We start from the raw sequence: 23,036 nt of genomic DNA on the forward strand, positions 1-23,036 counted from the left end.
AAAAAAAAAATAATTAGTAAATAACCTTTATATTTAGACTTTAATCCTCTTTCTATAATCTTTTACTAAAAAAAGTAAAATAAGAAAGAAAGGAAACTATGTACTTTTCCAACTGTAATTTTATATTTTATGCTTCCAATGGTCCTTTCGTTTCCGACTCTCCTTTAATGCGACTAAATAATCTAAAACAATGCATGTGAGAAAGTAAAGAGTGAGTCCTAGTAGTACAATAGACAGCATTAAAATCCAAATTAAACACCATTTTGGACTTGAGTTTTTTTCTCTTTCATTATTATTTTAAAAAAAAAACTTTAATAACCCACTAGGTTGTAATTTTTCTTTTAAATAGTGAAATGGTTCTCGAACCTTATAATAGGTTTTAAATAATGAACCTTGACTGTCAAATTAAGCATTAACGATATGATTTTAGATAGCAAGTGACATACCTTTGATCTAATATAACACAATTAAACTATTGACAACTCAAAACACCCTAAGAATCTTACAACACACTTTCAAGCGTTTCAACGAAGGATTTTGGTCGATAAAAAGGTGAAAAAATAACAATAACTGATATGTTTTCCTAAAACATAGGTGGATCTTGTAGTGAAGAATTCACTAAATCAAGAATGTTGTTCCAATAATTCTTGTTATTGTCCTCACAGTAACTATCATTTACTCCATTACGTTCAAGAGTCGTGTTTGAGTCACCACCACCTTGATCACTAGGTTGATTACTCGTGCTTGAATTGTTCAATAGAAGATCCGTAAAACTTTCCAAGAAATCGCCATTTGGTACGTGCTCATCAACATTGTTGTAATTATCTATCGAAGACGTGCTCATTTCGTTAAATTCTGAAGTTAATGGAATTAAATTCCCTATTTGTTTTTCACCGGTGGTTCCATCGTCACAAGAACCAGACGAATTCCCGCCAACAAATTCGAAAATGTTAGTAAGGCATTCTCCTACACCGGTGGTGGAAAGTGTAGAAGTTGGTGATTCCAAATCTTCATTTCCATTTCGGGCATCTGTTTTGTTGTGCTTGTTGTTCCAAACCGTGTTCCATGCCTTGAGTATATCAAGACACCTAATAGGTGAGCCGGACACGGGCCCAGTCAAATTAGTAGAAGTTGATAAAGATTCAATAGATCCTTTATCCTTTTGAATTGGCCCGGAGAACAGAAGCTTGGATTGTTTAGCCAATCTGGCTTCAGCCTCGAGTCGAGCACTCTCCCACTGAGCCATGTGGCTCAAATTAGCAACACTTTTTGATTGACGAGCACTACACATAAGTGTATCATTTTTCGGCTTGTGACTCACTGGGTCAATCCCCATTTTTGTCAACCTCTTCTTAAGATGAGTATTCCAATAATTTTTAATCTCGTTATCCGTTCTTTTCGACAAGTGAGTTGCTATTGCTGACCACCTAAACAGAGACATTTAAAGCACAATTTTCATGATATTAGATTGATTGTGTATAAATTAACTCTGTTTCTTAGCAAGAATGTTTAGTTTATGCTTTAAAATCATAGATGCAAGCTTTTTTTCCAAGTTGAAAGTCTAAAAATCAAAGAGTTCTACGATTTCATTAAAGTTGTGGATGTACATCATGCTTTGACTGTTGTACATCGTCTTTGAAGTCAAGAATTTTTTACCTATTACCCAAGAGAGCATGAAGTTGAATTATAGTTTGTTCTTCTTCAAGTGTAAACTTCCCTCTCTTAATATCAGGTCTAAGATAATTTGTCCATCTCAACCTACAACTTTTCCCACATCTTTGCAACCCTGTAATTTTTTTCATGTTTCAACATCAACATTTTGTACAATCATAACCAAACAACAAATAAAATATTGTAATACAAGTTGAATAACATACATGTCACATTTCCTAAAATCAATTTAAAACACACACAACACATATTCAAAGTGAATAAAAAGATGAAAAATTAACCGGCTTTCGTAGGCAAAGCGCGCCAACTGCCATGACCATGTTCTTCAATGTAGGTTAAAAGCTTTTGATCTTCTTCTGGAGTCCATGGTCCTTTCTTCAACCCAACCTTATCGCAACATGGCGATCGTCCCATATTTTTTTTCTTTTATCAGAAAGAAAAATTGAACCACCGTTATCTGCCGTTCACCGGCAATATTTGATTTATTTTTCAGTACGAATGCCAAATGATGAAACGAGAAACAAAGCATGAACTCTTTACCCTTTATATACCAAAAACTACACATGTCCATAGTTAATAACACCCCTCTACGTGCTTTTTAAAGCTAGCACAATAAATACCATTTTATTGTACGTACACTCATTGATATGAATTATTTTCATAGATCATCTAAATGTGAACATAAATGTTTGTAAATGTGAACATAAATGTTTGTATTGATAGCGAACTTTGAAGTATAAAGCAAGAAAATTCGGTAAGGACAACTAATAGTTTTGCTTAAAAATATTATTCATCTTGTTGTGTTGGAACCGGCGGTTAAAACATATGAGTAGATATTACTTCAGTTAACTTTTATATCGGAGTAGGAACTTTATTTATTTTAAGGAAAATGAGGCGGAACTAACGTGTTCGTTCAGAATAAAAAAAAAAAAAAAAAAAAATGACTATAGTTAAACATTAGTTAGAACCTTAATAATACTTCTAATATAAAGCTACATATTTTCATAATTAAATTGACCTCTTGATTTAAGTATGAAAGATTCGTTATAATATAATAATTTACAATAAATGTTTAAACGCGTAACTCTTACAGCTACGCTTAACATTTTCTTTTTTTTAAATATCATAGATATTATTCGTCATTGAGGAAATGAATTCTTAATTTATATGTAGATGGAGAAATCACTTCCTTTTTTCTAATATTACCTCTAGAGTAAGAGTAATAATTGTCTATATCTCATATTGTCATATTTTATATTCACGAGATTGAGTATTTGTTGTAATAAAAGTTTAAAGTTATAATAATTAGAGCTTAAATTTATGTAAAGTATAATTTAGTTAGTTGGATAATTGGTCACATAGAACCTTTTAATTAATATCAAAACGTCTATCTTTACTAGCCCAACATCCTAAGGTAGCCTAGTGATTAACGTTCATCCTCACAACATGTTTTGGATTCAAATCTCTCTAACAACATATTTTGAGGTGTGCATGAGAAAGGGTCCATTATCTTGATATAATCCAGTTATATGTACATCTAAGTTATAATATTCTCTTATCTAGCTATCATGAACATTAGACTGTTTTTAACGCAGCGTCACTCGGACCCGCGTCAACTGAGTTGGCCGTTTTGACGCCCCTGACGCCATTAACACGGCGTCAAAAAGTGACGCGCAGGGGCGTCAGTTGGAAATCTGACGGAAGGGCGAGGGAGGGTCACGGACACGTAGCTTTCTCTGATTTGTTTTGTTTATTTCAACGGATATATATCCGTTGGAAATTTTTTTTTTGTTTTTTTTTCAAATTTAATTTATTTAAACTTTTTAATCTATATAAACACCACATACACACATATATTTTCACAACCATCTTCCTCATCCATCTACCTTTTCTAAATTTTCAAATATTCATCCATCTTACATTTTTTACCCATGGGTTCGCGGATATGTGGTTCACATTCCGATTCGGAAGATCTTCACCTTGTTCAACTTATTCAACAATTAGAATAGGATGAGTCTGAAGTCGAATCTGCACCGCGTGTTCCACGAGTTCGATCTTACATTCCTAGAGATCGTGAATAGGCTGCTGAACGATTGTGGAGAGATTATTTATGTGAATCGCCAATCTATCCGCAAAAGAAAAGTTTAAAAGGCGTATTCGTATGCAGATACAATTATTCCTTCGAATTGTGCAAGTTATAACTAATTACCAAAGTACTAATATTCCGGAATATTTTAGTTATTTCATGCAACATTATGATGCTATTGGTAAACCTACTTTTACTACTTTACAAAAAAAGTACTTCGGATATGCGCCAATTGGCGTATGGAACTGCTCCCGATATGTGGGATGAATATTTACAAATGAGTGAGCAAACTTCAATACTATGTCTTGATTACTTTTGTAAGTGTGTCATCACTTTGTTCAAAAGTGAATACATGAGATCTCCCAACGTCCGTGATGTTGCAAGATTATATATATAGTGCACACGAGGAGAGACATTGTTTCAGGGGTATGCTCGGGAGTATAGATTGTATGCATTGGGAGTGGAGGAATTGTCCTCTTGCTTTAAAAGGATAATACACTCGAGGTGATCACAAGAAACCAACCCTTATGCTTGAAGCAGTTGCTTCATATGACTTGTGGATTTGGCATTTTTTTTTTTTTGATGGCGAGTTCCAACAATGATATAAATGTTTTGAATCAGTCCCCTATTTTTGATAAACTAAAGAACGGAACTGCTCCACCGCACCATTTGAAGTTAATGGTCATCACTATACCAAAGGATATTACCTTGGAGACGGTATATATCCCTATTGGGTGACTCTGATAAACGGTATATATTCCGATTGGGCGACTCTGATAAAATGGTAGCTAGTTTTTTAAAAATTAAGTTATGTCTTTTTAATATTTAATATTTATTTTGATTTATATAATGCATTTAGTTACTTAATTATATTAAAAAAAATTGAAAACTAGTGGACCCTACTAAATTTGACACCAACATTTGACATTCTGAGTTATTGAAGGTCAAAATCTGACAAATGCTTTGTCACAGGCAGATGACACTTTTTGGTCAAAAAATACAACTCTACCTGTGATGTCACATGTAGAATTAGAAACAGTCTTATAGTAGAATTAGAAACAGTCTTAATAAACTAACCAGTTCTATCTTGATTTATTTAACATAAAGACATTTATTTTCATTTTCAATCAAATTAGACAATATATAAAGAATTTATAACTTTGACATATTACCATATAGACTAGAGAGAGAACTGTTGGCTATTATACATTGAGAGCAAATGTATTTTTTTTACATCGATATTTGTAAGTAAGTAGAAGAGCTTGAATAGTTACTTAGTTGCTTTTCGAATACTTTAAATCAACTTATCCTATATACTAAACGGCATGAGAGATTTGGTCGTTTTGACCCTCCCATGCTTTCAAATGACATGGCAAACAACAACACAAAGTCTCCCCCCACACTTTAACCAACTTACAAATTCAGCCCTCAAATCAGGAATACAAAATGTAAATTTATTATTTTAATTAAAAAACTCAACCAAACTCGACCAAAAATTTTAACGGGGCGTATATTCCTGCTCGCCACATGTTAAATTTTTTCGAACCCACCGTTCAGCTCGAAAAAATCTTACGAACACAACGGAACTAACTATACGTGAAACGGACACTTCTAAAAAATGTTAATTACCTCGGACTATCTTCAATACATATACATACACCTATAATAAACAACTCAAACTACCTACATCATATCGATGGTTCAGTTTCCCTTTTTTTACTCAATTTTCCCGACGTTAAAAACGCATAGGCCATTAGGTATACCGTATACTAGGTACTAGCTACGTTTGTCCAAAAACGCACGTAGCAAAGTGTTTTTACTTCTGTAAATACATAACGCTACGTTAGTGTAACAACCCTACTTTTCCCGTTACTATCGTTACTTGTCTGTTAGTTATTTAACGGTGATTGCATATAACTTTACGTGCTTAACTGATTTAAATGCATACTTGATCCTAGTGGATTACTTGAATTAATATGTTGATATTAATTGATAAACTTGTTTCGGATAACGAAATACTTAGAAATTGACACGGTTACAATAACCGCATAGAAAGCCTTTCAGATTACGGAACACGCTTTTAATAAAAATAATAATTTTTAATAATTATTAACTTTATGAAAAACTTATTTAATTTATTAAGTAATTAATAAATAAAATCCGGTGGATTGCGTTTTAACGACCGGTTAACATTCCGAGAACCCGGTACGGTTAACGGCACTCGAAACGGACCACGCGCGTACAAGTAAATAACAAAACGAGCCCGGGAACACCCCTAGTGGGCCATTCAGCTGAATCCCCCCATTAAACCCCTTTATGGACCAAATTTTGGGTTTGCATGATCACTAGTCTTTTGTTTAGGCCCTAATGACTAGACTTTAAAAGGAAATTAAACACTGTATTATACCCTACCCTATTTCCAGTTGACTTTTTCCCTCTCCTGGCCTCCTTCATCATCGATCGTCACCATCACCAATACCACCATCAAAAGTTGTTATTTGCTAGAACCTTCAACATCAAAGTTGTTCCTTGCTTCATCCTCTACACGTATCTACTTGCAATTTTTTATTTGAAGGTATAAAATCACTAACCCTAATCTTATTAAATCTGATTTTGATCAATTATATAGTGTACAAGGGTGTAGTGCTCAATTGATTACGATTACATGTGTAATTAGTCGTTAAATTGCTCAATTCGTATGATTTGCTTGAAAACAGAATTTCTTTTGCATGATTACAGAAACCTAACTTTTTTGAATGTTAAATATTATTACATATTTAGAATTCTCTCGAAAAACTAATAATTTTAGGCTTTGGAATTGCATGATTTCGTTACCGGATGTGCAAGTTATGATTAATCGAAGTTTTGCTAGGGTTTTGCATGTAATACGAATTTTCTGGTGTTTGTGCTTTATGATTGAATTATGAACAGATCACCATTGTGTAGAGAATTTAAAAACATTCAATTTAGACTTAGATATCATGCTATTTGGCGTTGTAAAGCTCATGTTATGCTTAAACGAATATTCTTGACAAAATTTATGTTCTCGGTAACCTAAAACAGATTTTAAAAGTAATTTGAATTGATATTTTGAACCAAGTCTTTGCATATCCGTAAAATTCATATATTGTAGATAACATTTTATCTAGGCCTTGTGTTATTTGAATTTGTATAGCTTGCGTAATGTGAATGCCAAAATGATAACCTGTATTCTTTCCAAATCTGCTATGTATGCACCTTTAGCTCTATAAGTTGACTTGTTGATAATTTTAGAACTTGAGATTCTGGATATTTAAACTTTGTATGATATGTGACTAGAGAGTTTATAGAAAACCTTGAAACCTGATGTATTATGCACAATGTGGCCAAAGATTTGCTAACTACTGAATTGAGCTGAAACGGAAGGTCTGACTTTACGGAATAAACTGTACCAATTGGCTAAACCAAAATGTCTCATCTTTTGATATGTGTTAGTTTAGTTTGTTCTGGAACCATGGACACTGACCTTGCTTGTTTTGCATACTCCTAGCTCCGGCTATGACCATGTTGAGTTTGATGCGCAGATTGAAACAGTTCTGGTAAACCTTATCTGAAGCTTATCTGAAACATGACTTGTAGGCATCGTATGAGGACATGGCTAGGCTTTTTAGAAATGTTTATGAGTCTACTTATGATCTGGAGTTTTCCATATTACCATGACTTATATGTTGTGATTTATGTTCATTGTTTGCAAGGTGTGCGTGAATTCTATGTTATACGATAAACTATGAAAGTGTACTTGACAAACCGTGAACTAAACATGTTAGTTGACCTAGGATTTACATGTTGACTAAGATTGCATGACCTACAGTTATGGTTGACTTTGGTTGACCAATTTGACAAAGGTTTGACTTTTGTTGACTTGCATGAACTAGTTGACTTTCTGTTGACTTTTGCTTACATGTTGAGTCAGTCTGAGAACTAGGACTACGCGTACACTATGGGTTGACATAGTGATATTGGCTAAAAAGTCACGTTTTCACCCCGGTATTAAGGCTCAAAAACAAGAAAGATTTGAACTTTATTAGCAAAATACCCACTTCGTCAGTTAGAATTGAAGAACAAGTAATTACGAAGACGATGCAAAAAGAATCAAGAGAATCGGAGCTAAAACGAAGATTCTAGAGCGAAAACGGTGAAAGACAAGAAATCAAGTTACGATCCAGGAAATCAGCAGGCCAAACGGCTTGCCAAATGGCCTGCCAATGTGAAAAACGGCCTGCCAAACGGCCAGGTCAAACGGCCTCAGCAAACGGGCTGCCTCAGCAAACGGGCTGGCCAAACGGCCTGCCAGCAGTTTGCAGGCAAAAATCAAGCTTATTTAAAGGGCACTTGTCATTCATTTTTAACACACACTTCAATTCACTTCTTTCTCTCTCTTGTATAATATTAGTCATACTTTCAAGGTCTTCGACTCCGTGCGGGAAACCTAGTACCCGGAGAAGAACGCCGAAGATTGTATTAGGAGCGGTCTGGAGTCTTGAAGTTGTCACTTTTGTATTCAGAACTCGTTTAATCTATTGGTAATTCTGACCCTTGTCTTTTTATAATGTCTTCCATTATTATGCTTTACGATATTGTTGTCATGATTAGCGAGTAGTTATCTTTAGTGTATGTTATGACGTAATCAGTTATAATGCCGAAATTATATTATGGCTTGTGTATGTTGTTAAAATGCTTTCCGATTATGCTTTGAACTCAATCGCTTTTCCAACTAATAGAACGTAGTTATTGGCTCTGTTATTGGGAAGTCGCGAACCCCGATTCAGAGTACACTATCTGTGTCACCCCTTGGTAAGAGAAGTCTGTCGGATACAATGTAAGTTTGACTGAGGCACACCGGTTGTAGTAAGTCCACCGAGCTTTGGATTCCGACTGAGGACTCTTTCATACTGAAACATCTGACTAGACCCCTAGTACATTGTCGGTCCTAGACCATGCTAGTGTAGTCACCAAGCATATAAACTTCGTACGTGCACGCTGAAGCACAACGATTGTTGTAAGTTGTACCTCTGCTAAGTAAGGCCATGGAACACGGTTAGTGTTGACTAGTACACTTCACCATAACGCGGTCTCAAGCATTGCACCCCGCTTGAGGGATTCTTAGTTAATTAAGGAATTGTTTGTTCGAACACATAAAGGATTGGACCGTTAGGATAACCGAACATTTCCTGGAAGTCAGCCTGACTTGGCCATGGTGTTCTTTATGGTTAAACTCTTTTAAGGGCCTAACTATCTTTTAAACCAATTAGTAACGAAAGCATTGCGACCCATCACGTCTCTCGGATGTGGAAAACCATGTATTCTATTATACTTAAGAAAGTTTAGACCATTTCGGAATGTTAATACGTCACCCAACCGAGTCACCCAATTGGATGACCCGTCTGAACGTGTATGCATGTAGTCAGACTGCACGGGCGTCGGGGGTAAGGGACGTTGCTGTCTATTCAGAATCTTCAAGCCTAGCACATTACCCAGTGACATGTCCTATGACAGGGGCGTTTAGGACTAGTATAGTAAATACAAGGTCACTGCCTATCCATGAGCCATCATTCCATAATACCGGCAAAGTAACTGATGAAATCATAGCATGCACTTGTTTTAGCCTTATCTGAATTACAAATTTTATCGTATTTACTTTACTTTACTTTAATCTAGAAAACCCAAAATTAGGTAATCCCCAACTACTCCTGCACTTTATAATTATCTTAAGTTTTAGATATAGGTTCGATTCTACTGATATCTCAAAAATACAACTCTAGGTCATACTTCCCTTACTCATAATAAGGAGTAGTACGATTTAGGCCCCGCTAAATATAAATTTAAAACAAGTGCCCCCCCTCTTGGTGGCCGGCCCTGACGCGTCGCGACCTAACGACATCGCCCGAAATAAAACTGTCCGTTTCGGTCATATCACATAGTGTGACTTATGTACTTAATTAAGGTAATCTAATTGATTAGGTTGCGTTATACATTTGTGATCGTCCGGCTACCGTACTATTTTACAAAGCTTTTACTGTGCTTTTCAAAGGTGAGTCTACACTCCCTACTACTTTTCAATTGGGATGAGATAACATGCTTTTTCAAATGCTTTACATATTAGGCACGAGTACTAAACAATATACATATGAGTTTGATCATAAATCTCTTAGCTTGATTATATTAATTACATTATGTAAGGTCGACTAATAGGGACATTACCGTTAGGTTTGACAAACCTCGTCCCAACACACAGGGGTGCTTATTCTGTTGTAACTTGTACACTTGATCGGTGTATGCTTAGAAAGGGTAAAAGGAAGAGATTTAGCAAATGAGCTATGTGCAGGTTAAAGTCTTATAATCAAGTGCTCATGATCAATGTATATCATTTACGATGCTTGCAAGGAAATCTCGTGGCCTAACTTGCGGTAAATGATTTATTAAACATGTAGATTCACTCAACAATTATGCTGACTTTTTGCATGTTTTTATCTCAGGTACTTAGAGGTATTGCTTCCGCTACCTGATGATTATATGCTTGCTTGATGCATACACTGAAGAGGAGTCCAGTATGATTTATCATTTCTTATTTCAAGAACTTACATTCGCATTGAAAACTATTTACTTTAGATAATGTTTTTCATATTATTTACTTGGGTCATTAAAGTTAAACTGTTTTGAATCACTTATTTAATGACATGGTTTATTACACTTTAATGCGAATGCTTTTCGGAAACGTCTCATATAGAGGGCGTGACCGTTAAATGTGGGACCAGAGTTAATACGCTGTTAGTCGATTCTGACGGGGTATTACATATAGTATCAGAGCATAACGGTTACCTAGGATTAGGCTGCATTAGTGTGTCGGACTATAGGGCACATACGTGGGTCTAAACTGTACCGTAGGTTAGCTTGAACTATAGATGCTCTGCTTATACTGTTTGCTTGATAGAGTGTTGCATAGATGTCTGCTTAGTATATTATATATATGCTTATATATACATACATACATAAATTTATACTGATATTGATTTGAACTAAACGTACTACATCACGAATCGTATATACACACACGACACGAGATCTAAAATGGATTAAGTTGATCACGCCAACTTGAACTTATGGAGTGATGTCGAATGAAAAATATGAGCTAGGGTAATATAATGACCGGGATTATATTACGGTAGCTCATATAGAAGTCCGACATCGTGACATAAGGAATTGGAAGCGAGTCAAGGAAAGTTAATCTGATATATACCACTTAGAACATGAATTTGATAGTCCCTAATATAACTAAAGACGTGCACTATAAATATGAATTATTATTATAATCTATTGATAGCACGTACATACGCTACAACTCTTCACCACTCGACACTACTCGTCATCTCCTATCACTACTTGACATCACGAAGACACTACTTTGAAATACTCGTCATCTCGTACCACTACTCACTACTACTTACCACTACTACTTATTACTATCATTACTAGAATCTTTACGATGTAATATTATTTGCTATGCATCATTACTCATTGCTAGTATATTTTTACGTACTGATTTCATTGACGCTAATCTGGTGTGTTATCTTTTTTGGAAAGATAATACCGCCAAAGAAGATTACCCAAGCTGATGTCCATCGGTGGATCACCGAGGGTTTAATTGAAGCTGTTGTTGAACTCCGGAATGGAACCAATAGCAACAACACTACCAACACTAGTAACCAACAGAACCAGAACAATCAGAATACCACCAATACTCAGAACAACAACACTCAGAATACCACCAACACTACCAACGACACCAGCAACCAGCAGAACAACATTGTTAAAACCAACAACACTACCAACACTAACAATAATCAAGGATGATGCACGTATAAGACCTTCTTGAGCTGCGAACCACATTCATTCACTGGTACTGAAGGCTCAGTCGGCCTGACTCATTGGTTCGAGAAGCTCGAATCCATTTTTCGTATCAGCGGCTGTAGGGATACTGATAGAACCAAGTTTGCATCCTATAAGCTGTCAGATGGTGCTTTAACATGGGGAATACGTATGCGAAGTCTGTAGGTATGGATCAGGCTTTTGAAACTACTTGGGAGGACTTGAAGTAGAGAATGATCGAAGAGTATTGCCCTTATAATGAGATTGTTAAGATGGAGTGGAACTCTGGAACCTAAAACTGGTTGGCACTGATTTAGCCAACTACAATAAGAGATTCTTTGAGCTTGCTCTTATGTGCCCGAACATGGTTATTCCTGAGCACCGAAAGATCACTTTGTATATGAAAGGATTAACTGAGAACATTCAGGGCGGTGTGACCACTTCAAAGCCAAGGACAGTTCAAGAGGCCGTTGAAATGGCACGTGAGTTAATGGATCAAATTGAACAGCGAGGAAAAGCTCCTGCACCAACGGAGACAAAGACTTTTGACAACAAGAGAAAGTGGAATAACAACCATACATGGGAAAGAACTACAACCAGCAGCCCTATAAGAAATAGGATACAGCTAAGGGTAACACTACTGCCTCGAATACTAACTCTGGGTATAAGGGAAAGTATCCGTTATGTGCTAAATGCAACAGGCATCACCCGAGAAATTGCAACAAGGTATGTGATAAGTGTAAGAAGAATGGACACTTGGCCTCGGAGTGTAAAGCTGATACAAATGTTTGTTTTTGATGCAGGAAAACTAGTCATTTTAGAAAGGATTGTCCGAATGCAAATAAGAATACTGAACCTGCTAGAGGCAGAGCTTTCAACATCAACTCCAGCGAAGCTCGTGATGATCCCAAATTAGTCACAGGTACGTTTTTACTCAACAATCATTATGCATATGTACTTTTTGATTATGGTGTTGATAGGAGTTTTGTGTCTAAAGAGTTTTGCCATAATCTTAAGAATCATGTATCGTCATTAGAAAACATGTACTCTATAGAACTAGGGAATGATCACTTGATGAAAGCTGATAAGATCTATCGTGATTGTACTTTGAATTTGGCTGGGAATTCTTTTAGAATAGATGTGATACCGATTAAGCCGGGAAATTTTGACCTTGTGGTTGGAATGGACTGGTTATCTTAGAATAGAGCCGACATCGTCTGTTACCAGAAAGTGATTCGCATTCCGGTTGCCAAAGATGAGCCTCTGATGGTGTATGGAGAGAGAAGTAATACACCGTTGCATTTCATTAATTGTTTGAAGGCACAGAAATACATAAGAAAGGGTTGTCTTGCTATGTTGGTTCACATGAGCAAAATTGAACTTGAAGTCAAGAAACTCGAAGATGTGCTGATTGTTAGAGACTTTCCCGATATTTTTCGGAAGAGTTACCCAGATTGACACTGCATAGAGACGTAGAATTTCAGATTGACTTAATGCCTGGAGCGGCACCTGTAGCGCGCGCACCATATAGACTTGCACCTTAATAATTGCAAGAGCTGCCCAGTCAGTTACAAGAGCTTTTGGACAAGGAATTCATTCGACAGAGTTCTTCACCATGGGGAGCTCCAGTTCTTTTCATAAAGAAGAAGGATGGATCTATGAGACTTTGTATCGATTATAGGGAACTGAATAAGCTAACTATCAAGAATAGATATTCGCTACCGAGGATCGATGATTTGTTGATCAGTTACAAGGATCAGGATATTACTCTAAGATTGATCTGAGGTCAGGTTACCATCAGATGAGATTAAAGGAGACAGATATACCGAATACAACGTTTAGAACACGCTACAGACATCATGAATTTACAGTAATGCCGTTTGGATTGATGAACGCACCGACAGTGTTCATAGATCTCATGAACCGTGTGTGTAAGCCATATCTCGACAAGTTTGTTGTTGTATTTATTGATGATATTCTGGTATATTCTAAAAACAAGAAGGAACATGAACAACATCTCTGTTTGATACTTGAGATGCTCAGGAAGAAGCAGCTGTACGCGAAATTTTTGAAGTGTGACTTCTGGCTACAAGAAGTTCAATTTTTGGGTCATATCGTAGGTATCAATGGTATTCAAGTTGATCCTGCGAAGATAGAAACGGTCAAGAAATGGGAGAATGATATTGCTCTAATTATACATATTTTATCTCGCAATATCTCCCTTTCATTTGGTTTTGAGGATCATTGGGCCCGAAAGTTTTTTATTTGCGCTAAAGTGTCGGTTCAAGGCTAAAAGCTTGATTAGGTGCAAAATTGACCAAGTCTTAATCAAAAGAGGCAAAGAAAATGACAAGTCCATAAATCAGCTCCAAAAGCGCCGCTCCTAATAGAAGAGCGCCGCTCCTAATGGACAAAAGTGCCGCACCTCACAGAAAAGCGACGTTCTTGTATACGTTTTGGCACCATCTTCCACTAGTTGCCAAAAGCGCCGTTCCTTATAGCCAAAAGCGCCGCTCTTAATACAAAAGCGCCGCACTTAATCACAAAAATGGCACTCCTGAAGAAAGCTAAAAGCGCCACTCCTCGTCCAAAAGTGGCGCTCATGCCGCTGTTCAGCCCATTATTTTTAGCACCATAAAAGGAAATAGATTAGGTCATTTGAAAAGAGAGCTGCAATTCCAAGTCCGATTTTCACTTCCAAAACCCTAATTTCATCATCTATTGGAGTTTGAAGGTGAATTGAAGGAGGCAAGCTCAAGTTCCATCATAGTATAGCTCTAGATCTTCTTCTCTTTGTATTTGGGTTGTAATCTCCACCTTTATTTCTTTAGTTTTGAATTAAATACTTGTAATAACTCAATATGATGTTTATTTGTGTTTCAATGCTTATGATTAATGTAATCTTAGCCATGCTTGGCTAAATTGATTGTGTTTGCTTATCTATGAATCTCTAATTCAAGGATTTGCCCTAAATCAATTGGATGAAGTTGTTTAAATAAAATACATGAACAAGTGTTATTGTGTTACCTATAGATCCATTGCTATGCATTTGTTTTAGGCTTTACTTTGATTACATAGATTTAGTAGCTCTCTTAGTGATTTGAGAAGTGAATCAATTTATGCTTCAACACTTATAGTTATCTAGACAACTAGATTAATAATTTCAAGTGATTGTGTTCTTGATTTAAGTTGGTTTTCAATTGGCCTTTAGTCAATATAGTGGTGTTCGATTATCTTAAGTGATTTTGATAGTTGAAGGGTTCTAAGTGATTTCAACCCAAGCATAATCTCAATGACCAATCATGCTTAACTTGATCTTAGAATGCAATGCTTATGTGAGTTTGCAAAGTATAATTTGATTAAGGTTTGGTAGTAATGCTAAACATTTAATAGTTCAACAACTAATGCGATAGTAATTTGGGTAAAATGGGGCAATCCAAGCATATAGAGGATTAGGTAAGTGAACACTACTTAGTTAATTGAATTAGTTCTTAATATTTACTTACTCGTTATTTGTTACTTGTCTTAATTGTTAGGTTTAAGTTTGTTTACTTGCGCACGTCTTAGTTGTTAATTAAAATCAATCAAAACCCCACAATCAAACAACCCTAGGACAATTAATAGTTTCAATTATTCTACTTACACCGCTCTCTTGAGACGAACTTGAAAAGAATACTTACATTAAAGTGCTATAATAACCGGGTTCTAAGTGCTCGTTAGTTGTGTGTGCTTATTTGTAGTGTTTGAATCTTGTATAAATTTTGGGGTAAATGATGTATTATTTCACACGCATCAGAGACTCCTAAGTTGCCAACGCATTCTTAGATCTCGCCGGTTATTATAGGAGATTCATTGAGGGATTTCTACTATTACTCGACCGTTAACAACATTAACTCACAAGGGTAAGAAGTATGAGCAGACTGAGCAACATGAGTCTGCATTTCAGTTGTTAAAACAGAAATGACTACTACTCCGATTTTGTCTTTACCCGAAGGGAATGAAGATTTCGTGATTTACTGTGATGCTTCACGATAGGGTTTTGGTTGCTTATTGATGCAACGAAAAAAAATGATTGCCTATGGATCATGACAATTGAAGATACATGAACAGAATTACACGACACATGATTTGGAACTTGGTGCTGTGGTCTTTGCACTGAAGATATGGAGACACTACTTGTATGGTACTAAGTTTATAATTTTCACCGATCACAAGAGCTTACAACATATCTTCAATCAGAAACAGCTCAACATGAGGCAGATATGTTGGGTAGAACTGCTGAACGACTATGAATGTGAAATTCGCTACCATCCTGGCAAGGCTAATATTGTCGTTGATGCCTTGAGCCGGAAAGAGAAGGCTAAACCTCTTCGAGTTAGAGTGCTGACTATGACTGTCCGAACGAACCTTACTTTCCAAATACGCGATGCACAACTTGAAGCATTGAAAGAAGAGAACATTGTTATTGAGTCACTTAGAGGATTGAATAAGAAAATTTTCATTCGAGAAGATGGAACCCAATACTTCATAGACAGAATCTGGGTACCAAAATTCGGGGGATTGAGAGAGCTTGTGTTAGAAGAGGCTCATAAGTCACGATACTCAATTCATCCTGGATCGGACAAGATGTACCAAGATCTCAAGTCACATTATTGGTGGCCCAACATGAAATCTGACATTGATGCTTATGTCGGGAAGTGCTTGACTTGCGCTAAGGTCAAGGCTGAACATCAGAAACCGTCAGGACTGCTGACACAACCAGAGATTCCCCAATGGAAGTGGGAATGTATTACCAAGGATTTTATCACAAAGCTACCGAAAACAGTAGGAGGTTACGACACCATATGGGTTGTTTTGGATCGTCTCACTAAGTCTGCTCACTTTCTACCGATAAGAGAAACCGATAAGATGGAAAAATTGGCACAAGTTTATATAAAGGAAGTTGTTTCTATACATGGTGTGCCTGTGTCCATCATCTCCGATCGCGATAGTTGTTTCAGTTCAAGGTTCTGGTAAACCTTACAAAATGCAATGGGGACCCGTTTAAACATGAGTACCGCGTATCACCCACAAACTGACGGCCAAAGTGAAAGAGCCATCCAAACATTAGAATACATGCTGAGGGCATGTGTTATTGATTTCGGAAATGGATGGGATAAACATCTACCACTGGCAAAATTCTCGTACAATAATAGTTACCACACGAGCATAAAGGCCGCGCCTTTTGAAGCACTTTATGGTAGAAAGTCTAGGTCTCCAGTATGTTGGAATGAACTAGGGTATAGTCAATTGACAGGTCCTGAGATCATACACGAAACAACTGAGAAGATCGTACAAATACAAGAGAGGCTGAAAACGGCTCGAAATCGTCAAAAGAGTTATGCCGACGTTAGAAGGCGAGATTTGGAATTTCAGATTGGAGACAAAGTCATGCTTAAGGTATCACCCTGGAAGGGTGTGGTGCGTTTTGGTAAACGAGGCAAGCTAAGTCCAAGATACATTGGACCATTCGAGATAAAAAAAGGATTGGACAGATAGCGTGCAGACTGAAATTACCGCAAGAACTCGGCGAAATTCATGACACTTTTCACGTTTCTAACTTGAAGAAGTGCTTATCAGACGAAAGTCTAGTGATTCCTTTAGAGGAAATACAAGTTGATACCAAGCTTCATTTTGTTGAAGAACTCGTTGAGATCATGGATCGTGAGGTCAAACGGCTAAAGCAAAGCAGAATCCCGATAGTTAAAGTTCGATTGAACGCCCAAAGAGGACCAGAATTCACGTGGGAGCGTGAAGAACAGATGAGATTAAAGTATCCGCAACTGTTTCCTGAGGAGACAACTTCGGCGGACATGCACTAAAATTTCAGGACGAAATTTTCAATAACAATGTGGGTAATGTAACAACCCTATCTTTTCTGTTACTATCGTTACTTGTCTGTTAGTTATTTAACGGTGATTGCATAGAACTCTACGTGCTTAACTGATTTAAATGCATACTTTATCCTAGTGTATTACTTGAATTAATATGTTGATATTAATTGATAAACTTGTTTCGGATAACGAAATACTTAGAATACGACACGGTTACGATAACCGCATAGAAAGCCTTTCAGATCACGGAACACGCTTTTTAATAAAAAATAATTATTTTTAATAATGATTAACTTCATAATAAACTTATTTAATTTATTAAGTAATTAATAAATTAAACCCGGTGGATTGCGTTTTAACGACCAGTTAACGTTTCGGGAAACCGATACGGTTAACGGCACTTGAAACTGACCACGCGCGTACAAGTAAATAACAAAACAAGCCCGGGAACACCCCTAGTGGTCCATTCGGACGACTCCCCCATTAAACCCCTTTATGGACCAAAATTTGGGCTTGCATGATCACTAGACTTTTGTTTAGGCCCTAATGACTAGACTTTAAAAGAAAATTAAACAATGCATTATACCCTACCCTATTTTCAGTCGAATTTTTCCCTCTCCTGGACTCCTTCATTGGTCAACCATCACCATCACCAATACCACCATCAAAAGTTGTTATTTACTAGAACCTTCAACATCAAAGTTGTTCCTTCCTTCGTCCTCTGCACGTATCTACTTACAATTTGTTATTTGAAGGTATAAAATCACTAACCCTAATCTTATTAAATCTAATTTTGATCAATTATGTAGTGTACAAGGGTCTAGTGCTCAATTGATTGCGATTACATGTGTAATTAGTCGTTATATTGCTCAATTCGTATGATTTGCTTGAAAACCGAATTCGTTTTGCATGATTACAGAAACCTACCTTTATTGAATGTTATATAATATTACATATTTAGAATTCTCTTGAAAAAATAATAATTTAGGGCTTTGAAATTGCATGATTTCGTTACCGGATATGCAAGTTATGATTAATTGAAGTTTTGCTAAGGTTTTGCATGTAATATGAATTTTCTGGTGTTTGTGCTTTATGATTGAGTTATGAACAGATAACCATTGTGTAGAGAATTTAAAAACATACAATTTATACTAGGATATCATGCTATTTGGAGTTGTAAAGCTCACGTATGCTTAAACGAATGTTCTTGAGAAAACGGATTTGCTCGGTAACATAAACATATTTTAAAAGTAATTTTAATTGATATTTTAAACCAAGTCTTTGCATATCTGTACAATTCATATGTTGTAGATAACTTTTCATCTAGGCCTTTTGTTATTTGAATTTGTATAGCTTGTGTAATGTGCATGCCAAAATGATAACATGTATTCTATCCAAATCTGTTACGTATGCACCTTTTGCTCTATAAGTTGACTTGTGGATGATTTGAGAACTTGAGCTTCTGGATATTTAAACTTTGTATGATATGTGACCAAAGTCTAGTTTATATTAAACATTTAACCCTGATGTATTATGCACAATATGGCCAAAGATTTGCTAACTACTGAATTGAGCTGAAACAGAAGGTCTGACTTTATGGAATAAACTGTACCAATTGGCTGAACTAAAATGTCTCATCTTTTGATATGTGTTAGTTTAGTTTATCCTTGAACCATGGCCACTGACCTTGCTTGTTTTGCATACTCCTAGCTCCGGCTATGACCATTTTGAGTTTGATGCGCAGATTGAAACTATTCTGGTAAACCTTATCTGAAGCTTATCTGAAACATGACTTGTAGGCATCGTATGAGGGCATGGCTAGGCTTTTTAGAAACGTTTATGAGTCCACTTATGAGCTGGAGTTTTCGATATTACCATGACTTATGTGTTGTGATTTATGTTCGTTGTTTGCAAGATGTGCGTAATTCTATGTTATACGATAAACTGTGAAAGTGTACTTAAAAAACCGTGAACTAAAACATGTTAGATGACCTATGATTAACATGTTGACTAAGATTGCATGACCTACTGTTATGGTTGACTTTGGTTGACCAATTTTGTAGTGACCCGAACTTTTCCATGTTATATATTAATTGAGATTGATATTTACATGATTAAATGTTTCCAACATGTTAAGCAATCAAACTTGTTAAGACTTGATTAATTGAAATATGTTTCATATAGACAATTGACCACCCAAGTTGACCGGTGATTCACGAACGTTAAAACTTGTAAAAACTATATGATGACATATATATGGATATATATATAGTTAACATGATACTATGATAAGTAAACATATCATTAAGTATATTAACAATGAACTACATATGTAAAAACAAGACTACTAACTTAATGATTTTTAAACGAGACATATATGTAACGATTATCGTTGTAAAGACATTTAATGTATATATATCATATTAAGAGATATTCATACATGATAATATCATGATAATATAATAATTTAAAATCTCATTTGATATTATAAACATTGGGTTAACAACATTTAACAAGATCGTTAACCTAAAGGTTTCAAAACAACACTTACATGTAACGACTAACGATGACTTAACGACTCAGTTAAAATGTATATACATGTAGTGTTTTAATATGTATTTATACACTTTTGAAAGACTTCAATACACTTATCAAAATACTTCTACTTAACAAAAATGCTTACAATTACATCCTCGTTCAGTTTCATCAACAATTCTACTCGTATGCACCCGTATTCGTACTCGTACAATACACAGCTTTTAGATGTATGTACTATTGGTATATACACTCCAATTATCAGCTCTTAGCAGCCCATGTGAGTCACCTAACACATGTGGGAACCATCATTTGGCAACTAGCATGAAATATCTCATAAAATTACAAAAATATGAGTAATCATTCATGACTTATTTACATGAAAACAAAATTACATATCCTTTATATCTAATCCATACACCAATGACCAAAAACACCTACAAACACTTTCATTCTTCAATTTTCTTCATCTAATTGATCTCTCTCAATTTCTATCTTCAAGTTCTAAGTGTTCTTCATAAATTCCAAAAGTTCTAGTTTCATAAAATCAAGAATACTTTCAAGTTTGCTAGCTCACTTCCAATCTTGTAAGGTGATCATCCAACCTCAAGAAATCTTTGTTTCTTACAGTAGGTTATCATTCTAATACAAGGTAATAATCATATTCAAACTTTGGTTCAATTTCTATAACTATAACAATCTTATTTCAAGTGATGATCTTACTTGAACTTGTTTTCGTGTCATGATTCTGCTTCAAGAACTTCGAGCCATTCAAGGATCCATTGAAGCTAGATCCATTTTTCTCTTTTCCAGTAGGTTTATCCAAGGAACTTAAGGTAGTAATGATGTTCATAACATCATTCGATTCATACATATAAAGCTATCTTATTCGAAGGTTTAAACTTGTAATCACTAGAACATAGTTTAGTTAATTCTAAACTTGTTCGCAAACAAAAGTTAATCCTTCTAACTTGACTTTTAAAATCAACTAAACACATGTTCTATATCTATATGATATGCTAACTTAATGATTTAAAACCTGGAAACACGAAAAACACCGTAAAACCGGATTTACGCCGTCGTAGTAACACCGCGGGCTGTTTTGGGTTAGTTAATTAAAAACTATGATAAACTTTGATTTTAAAGTTGTTATTCTGAGAAAATGATTTTTATTATGAACATGAAACTATATCCAAAAATTATGATTAAACTCAAAGTGGAAGTATGTTTTCTAAAATGGTCATCTAGACGTCGTTCTTTCGACTGAAATGACTACCTTTACAAAAACGACTTGTAACTTATTTTTCCGACTATAAACCTATACTTTTTCTGTTTAGATTCATAAAATAGAGTTCAATATGAAACCATAGCAATTTGATTCACTCAAAACGGATTTAAAATGAAGAAGTTATGGGTAAAACAAGATTGGATAATTTTTCTCATTTTAGCTACGTGAAAATTGGTAACAAATCTATTCCAACCATAACTTAATCAACTTGTATTGTATATTATGTAATCTTGAGATACCATAGACACGTATACAATGTTTCGACCTATCATGTCGACACATCTATATATATTTCGGAACAACCATAGACACTCTATATGTGAATGTTGGAGTTAGCTATACAGGGTTGAGGTTGATTCCAAAATATATTTAGTTTGAGTTGTGATCAATACTGAGATACGTATACACTGGGTCGTGGATTGATTCAAGATAATATTTATCGATTTATTTCTGTACATCTAACTGTGGACAACTAGTTGTAGGTTACTAACGAGGACAGCTGACTTAATAAACTTAAAACATCAAAATATATTAAAAGTGTTGTAAATATATTTTGAACATACTTTGATATATATGTATATATTGTTATAGGTTCGTGAATCAACCAGTGGCCAAGTCTTACTTCCCGACGAAGTAAAAATCTGTGAAAGTGAGTTATAGTCCCACTTTTAAAATCTAATATTTTTGGGATGAGAATACATGCAGGTTTTATAAATGATTTACAAAATAGACACAAGTACGTGAAACTACATTCTATGTTTGAATTATCGAAATCAAATATGCCCCTTTTTATTAAGTCTGGTAATCTAAGAATTAGGGAACAGACACCCTAATTGACGCGAATCCTAAAGATAGATCTATTGGGCTTAACAAACCCCATCCAAAGTACCGGATGCTTTAGTACTTCGAAATTTATATCATATCCGAAGGGTGTCCCGGAATGATGGGGATATTCTTATATATGCATCTTGTTAATGTCGGTTACCAGGTGTTCACCATATGAATGATTTTTATCTCTATGTATGGGATGTGTATTGAAATATGAAATCTTGTGGTCTATTATTATGATTTGATATATATAGGTTAAACCTATAACTCACCAACATTTTTGTTGACGTTTTAAGCATGTTTATTCTCAGGTGATTATTAAGAGCTTCCGCTGTCGCATACTTAAATAAGGACAAGATTTGGAGTCCATGCTTGTATGATATTGTGTAAAAACTGCATTCAAGAAACTTATTTTGTTGTAACATATTTGTATTGTAAACCATTATGTAATGGTCGTGTGTAAACAGGATATTTTAGATTATCATTATTTGATAATCTACGTAAAACTTTTTAAACCTTTATTGATGAAATAAAGGTTATGGTTTGTTTAAAAATGAATGCAGTCTTTGAAAAACGTCTCATATAGAGGTCAAAACCTCGCAACGAAATCAATTAATATGGAACGTTTTTAATCAATAAGAACGGGACATTTCAGTTGGTATCCGAGCGATGGTCTTAGAGAACCAGAATTTTGCATTAGTGTGTCTTATCTAGTTTGTTAGGATGCATTAGTGAGTCTGGACTTCGACCGTGTTTACTTGAAAAATGATTGCTTAACAAATTTTGTTGGAAACTATATATTTTTAACATGTGAATATTATGTGATATATTAATCTCTTAACGCGTTTGA

The 23,036-nt window shown here is 35.4% G+C and overlaps 1 protein-coding gene across 1 annotated transcript; it reads right to left on the reverse strand.

The window, feature by feature from the left end:
- Positions 1–515: 515 nt before the first annotated feature.
- Positions 516–2,300, reverse strand: LOC139846663 (transcription factor MYB16-like). The gene is made up of 3 exons (XM_071836149.1): positions 1,953–2,300; positions 1,657–1,786; positions 516–1,427 (listed from the first exon to the last, which is right to left on the reverse strand). Exons 1-3 carry the CDS (start codon positions 2,083–2,085, stop codon positions 584–586), a joined length of 1,107 nt encoding a protein of 368 aa, XP_071692250.1. The 5' UTR covers positions 2,086–2,300; the 3' UTR covers positions 516–583.
- Positions 2,301–23,036: the final 20,736 nt, after the last annotated feature.

Source organism: Rutidosis leptorrhynchoides, chromosome 5 (genome assembly GCF_046630445.1).
Source record: "Rutidosis leptorrhynchoides isolate AG116_Rl617_1_P2 chromosome 5, CSIRO_AGI_Rlap_v1, whole genome shotgun sequence".
Lineage (NCBI taxonomy): Eukaryota > Viridiplantae > Streptophyta > Magnoliopsida > Asterales > Asteraceae > Rutidosis > Rutidosis leptorrhynchoides.